This window comes from Thalia democratica, chromosome 7 (assembly GCF_965202585.1).
Source record: "Thalia democratica chromosome 7, ktThaDemo2.hap1.1, whole genome shotgun sequence".
NCBI lineage: Eukaryota > Metazoa > Chordata > Thaliacea > Salpida > Salpidae > Thalia > Thalia democratica.
In genome coordinates, this window is record NC_139171.1 from 26,086,104 (window position 1) to 26,091,592 (window position 5,489).

General features: G+C 26.8%; 1 protein-coding gene across 1 annotated transcript; it reads left to right on the forward strand.

The window, feature by feature from the left end:
* The first annotated feature begins 2,939 nt into the window (after positions 1-2,939).
* Positions 2,940-4,079, forward strand: LOC145841210 (kelch-like protein 7). Its single transcript, XM_082948577.1, has one exon. The coding sequence runs from the start codon at positions 2,940-2,942 to the stop codon at positions 4,077-4,079; it is 1,140 nt and encodes a 379-aa protein (XP_082804703.1).
* The last annotated feature ends 1,410 nt before the right edge of the window (positions 4,080-5,489 follow it).

The following is a 5,489-nucleotide window of genomic DNA, read 5'->3' on the forward strand; positions in this document are numbered from 1 at the left end:
CTGGAACCTTTGGTTCACAATCACTTTAAGTATCTGACGTTTTAGTATAAAAAGCGATCCTGACAATTTTATTCTTAGGAATTTAGTAATGTAAACCCTATACACTTTAAATCTAATTAAAATATGATGTTATACTATATACTTTTAAACAGTGCTTTGAATATGTTTAGCTAAGCTACGAAAATAAAAACGAAATATTTTATGTGTAATATGAGTTTGATACAGTTTGTAGATTTCAGGTTTGTTAATACGAAAAACATTAAAACTATATAAAGTATTCAATAATTTATGTTTAGATTTGCATTTTACTTTATAATGCCTAAAAAAACAAAGTCAAAAGTTGAAGTAGAACCAGCTGAAAAGAAAACCAAAAACAACAATGTTAATAACAATATAAGCAGTTGTTTTGTACTTCCTTATAAAATTGAAGATTGTGAGTTCATAAAGTCATGCATAAGCAACGCTTTAAAAGATGATGATAAAAAAGCATTGGAAAAAGTGAAGAACAATAATTTTAAAGGTGAACAATTAATATTAGAAACAGTTTGAAAAAAAACATTTCTATACTTATAACTTAATAATACATAATACCGAAGTATAATTTTATTTACATTTCTTTTAATATATATATATATATATTAGTTTTCAAAATAATTCCAAATAGTTTGGCATACTTTTGTATTACAACTTAATAGCCGTAAGTTTTTATCTACATGGGTTAAGTTGTGATGAAGCAATAAAAAAGAACATTGAATAAGAAAAACTAAGTTACAAATCTACTGTACTAAAAATCTAGTTATTCACATTTAGTTTTGAAAACATGTATACAAGTAATCTTTAGCTAATTAGTAGTTCACTATTAGTTTTTATTATTATTATATATACTCGTGGAGAATAATTGTCAATTATAACCTATTACTAGTTGCTCTAACTTTTACATTAGGTATAACTATTGTTGTAAATGAGTAGCTGTCAAAATTGTACGAGGGAAAAAAACTGCGCGAATATACTTTTGCACGCGCAAACAATTTTGCACGAGGAGAAAAATTTGCACAAGGATAAGACTAAACAAAGACACTTTTGCACGTGCACACAATTTCGCACGGATGGAATAATCTATTTATTAACTTTAATTTTTTTGTTAATTTTATTTATATTTTTTTTATTTATTTTATAATACTTTTACTTAAACCTTTACCCTCGGTCGGTAACCTAGTTAATATATATTTTATGATTAATTTATTTTAGTTTGTTATATGTTTTTACTTTTTTACTATCACTGTTACCCCTAACCTTTACCCTCGGTTGGTAGTTTTCATTTCTTTTTAACTAGTTTATCTTTATTCATTCATTTTTATTGTTTTTTTAGTTATTAATTTATCTTTTAGTAACATTTTTCTTTTATATATATATAAATACATTTTTATTTCAGTTTTTTTCGTGCAAAATTGATCCTTAATGCAAAACTGTCGTTAAACAATACTATTCTCTCGTGAAATTTTGTATCCTCATTCAATTTTGACCCGTTCCTGTTTTAAATACCCATATAAATAATAATTAAATATTTCTCCAAATATATAAACTTTATAACCCTTTAAAAGATATTTCAAATTGCTCATAATTTTATACTATTAAAGTATAAGAACTTATTATTACTATTAATACTACTTTTTACACTTGTAAGTAAGTGTTTTGTAAATTTCTCCCTATCAAAAAACTTACACTCGATTTTTTTTTATTATCATATGCAAAAGTTAAGATAACTATGAGTTAATTTGCTCCTTTTTTTCTTACAAAAAATAAATTAACGATGGTTTTAAAATCTACCAATTATTGCACGTTTATTTCAAATTAATTTCGGACAACCGTCCTTCATCAGTAAAACTTTAAAACTAGTAGAACTAAAACCTTTTTAGTTCTACTAAGTTTTACTCGGTTTTAGTTCTACTAGTTTTAAAGTTTTACTGATGAAGGACGGTTGTCCGAAATTAAATTAAAATAAACGTGCAATAAACTGGTAGATTTTTAAACCATCGTTAATTTATTTTTTGTATTTACTGATGCAGGGGAAAAAATCACTAGTAAAAGCAATTGACTTGTGTCCTGGACCGATTTGCGAATTATTTATAAATTCTTTTTTCTTTAAATTTAATTAGGAGATCTAAATTTATACCTCTTAAAGTAATACTACTAGCTTTTTAAGTGTTCCCTAATTTTTCTTTTGTTAGCTTGATTTAGCTCTTTAATTTTTATAAAGTGTGTTGAGCACTTAGTTTCATTTAATTTTTTTTATAACTTTGTACATAAGCCCCTTACCGTGTATAAGCAGAAAAATATTGTAAAGCTAGATATTCAAATGATAAACTTATACTACTAAAAATGTTGAAAAAAAAGACTTTTAAAAGTTTTCAAATAAAAAAATTCGCTATAAAATCAATCAAAAAACTAAAACGAACAATTTGTAATGTTTTTCCTTAATTTATGTAAAGTTAAGTTCATAAATAACCTTAAAAATTATTTTAACTTTTAGTCATTTTACTTTAAGCATAGTTAAATGTAGTTGCTATAAAACGACAAATAAAAACCGAAGTTTTTTTTTTCTCAACACCTCTTGCTGATATATTTCATTAACTTTATAAATAGGTAAAAAATCAATAAAATATGGTGAAATAGTTTTAGCTTTGAAGAAAAGAAAAATTATATTACAAGAAAACGAAGAAGCCAGAATAATTAAATGCATCAGTTCACAAAATGTAATTTCATCATATTTCTTTGCAAAAACGTTTTACTTACCTAATATTTCTGACAACTGCTTTAAGTACATTGAGCGTTGTTTTATGAAAGTTGTTCAGTCAAAAAGCTTTTTAGAACTAGATTATGCTTCAGTAAAAAAAATTCTATCTAGTTCTGAGTTATATATTACTTCGGAGTTGGAAATCATGAAAGTAGCTAATTCTTGGTTGAAACATTACTATGATCGGAGAAGTATGTTTGCAAAGGATCTTCTTTTAACAGTCCGTCTTCCCTTGCTTTCTATTTCAGTTTTGAAGGAGTTTTTATGCAGATCTTACAACACGCGCAACTCTACTGTGTTCCAAAGCAACGAAGAGTGTCTAGAAATGACAAAGAAAATTCTTGAAAACAAAGAGAAATTTTATCAAGACAGACCGACGTTGAGTTATAAGACGAGATACTGCAGCCAGAAACAAATTAACGTTATGGTCTGCGGAGGTATTAATCAGTTAGAAGAGGAATATGGTGCAAATTCCGGCTTTGTTATAACAAAAGTTGATGCAGAAAAATTTGACAATCTTGAAATACTGCCTGAACTTTCAGGGTGTAAGTACTTTTGGTCTGTTAATGTCATGTGTGAACTTTACGTATTAGTTAAATGCAAAAGAATGAATGAAATAAATCTCCACAAATATTCCCATGTGGAAAATGCTTGGGTTAAAGTGAAAGTTATATGCACTAGCCGTGATGCTTTCAGTGTTTGTTCTTTTATGAACAAAATTTATATTGTAGGAGGCCACTATAAAAACGAGATAGCCCTCAGAACTTGTCTCGAAATCGACACAGCAAGCTGCAATGAAAAACTTATAAAAAGAATGAAAGATGCAAGAATTTTGGCGGGTTGTGTGGCATTTCTAGGCAAAGTGGTTGTTTCAGGCGGTAATGTAGATGTATACGATCATTTATATAACTTAAACACTGTTGAGGCATACTGCAGTGTTGAAAACACATGGTCATCTATGCCCAAAATGGTGCATGCTAGAAACAACCACATTTTAGTTGCTGTAAAGAAAAAATTGTTTGTTTTTGGAGGCTGGAGAGATGCTTGTGAAATTTTTGATGTTTCTAGTAACAAGTTTACTGTTCTTAAAAAAATGGAAACGCTACGCATGGACGATTACAGGGTGGAAGACGCTATTTCTGTTGGCGGAAAAGTGCTTGTGTTTTTGAGTTATTCAGCAAAAGTGGCTGTTTATGATTTGGATCGAAATGTATGGACTGAAGAAGAGTTTGGAGCTACAAAAGATATTGATTGCTACACGTGTGTGAAACTACCCAAGTTTTAGTTTAAACAGCAATTTTTATATGTAGTCTATAGCTATGTATGGTGTATATGTAAAAATATATATTGTTATACGGTTAGATTTGATTAATTATTATTTTATTTGTACCTTTACTCGTAAAATGTTGGACATAAATTTCATCTACTCGTTTTTTTTTAATATTTTGATTCGATAGCGAAACTTTTCATATTTATTACGGTTATATTACTTTTTATGTGTCTTTTTCTTGTTCCCTCTTAGAAAATACGTATTTAAAACCTAGTTTGGGTTATTCTATTACATATGTTTAAAAGTACTTTTGTTGCACATGTTAATTTAAACTCTAAATATTTTAACTTGATATTTATAATATGCGTAGTTTTAAAAAAATTATGTATATGATTCTATCAGCTGGTGTTTCTTTTATTTGATTTAGAGTTAATAATAAAGTTTTTGGAAGCTGCACCTGTGTCTTTCAATTAAAACTTACTGTTAGTTTAAATAAAAGCATATTAAATAGAAGCATGACAAAGTTTGTTTTTTATCTTTAATTTTCTATTAAAATTTAATTGTTTGTTGTTCTTAGTTTGAAAAAAGATTAAAACGGTTTTAAAGGCTTTTTATGGTAAATAATGTGAGTTAATTAATTAATATATAATTTTTTGTTTTGTAAAACAAGTATAAGTTGTAGAATTAAGTTAAAAACAAGCGATTTCTCTTTTCGAAAAGCTTATAAAATAAATATTATACACTTTAATACAAAGGTAAATGGTTTATAGTTTTAGAAACTTGAATAAAATTAATAAAAACAAACATTTTATATACTCTTTTATCGGCAAAATTGAAAGTATGTTTAAACTTTTTTTTATCTTAATCTTAAGACATAAACTAACTTACTTTAATTATAAATTGACTAGTAATTGCCAAAAACAGCTTTTACCATGTAAACTTTATAATTGCATTACTTTTATTATACGTCCTGGACAAGACGCTATCCGTGTTGTGCACTCAGATAACCAAACGATTCTTCGTCAGGTCCTAGACCAAACTTTTTGAGTGTCTTTTTTTATTGTTTAAAGAATATTAACATAGATTAATATTAACTTAACTTCTAATTAACTAATATCTATAGTAAATTGTCTACAAACTTAAACTAACTCAATTCAAAGAGATTTTTTTTAAACTTTGTTTCGCTAAACTAGCTTAACATTAGTAGACATTTAATCTTTTACACTAAATAAGAATTTTAATTTTCTGTGCATTTAGATATGTTTTGTTTTTAGTTGAGTTTTACCTCAGTGCTAAAGTAAAATTTTATTTACTAAAGTTAAAAAAAATTAAAATAAAGTTTTTGAGGTCTTTATTTTGTTCGGCAGCTGGTTTACTAATGATCTCCTTTCATACCGATATGCTTAAACAACTATTCAATTAGAA

Coding starts and splice junctions, on each gene's coding strand:
- LOC145841210 (XM_082948577.1), top strand. CDS start 2,940: ATGAAAGTAGCTAATTCTTGGTTGAAACATTACTATGATCGGAGAAGT.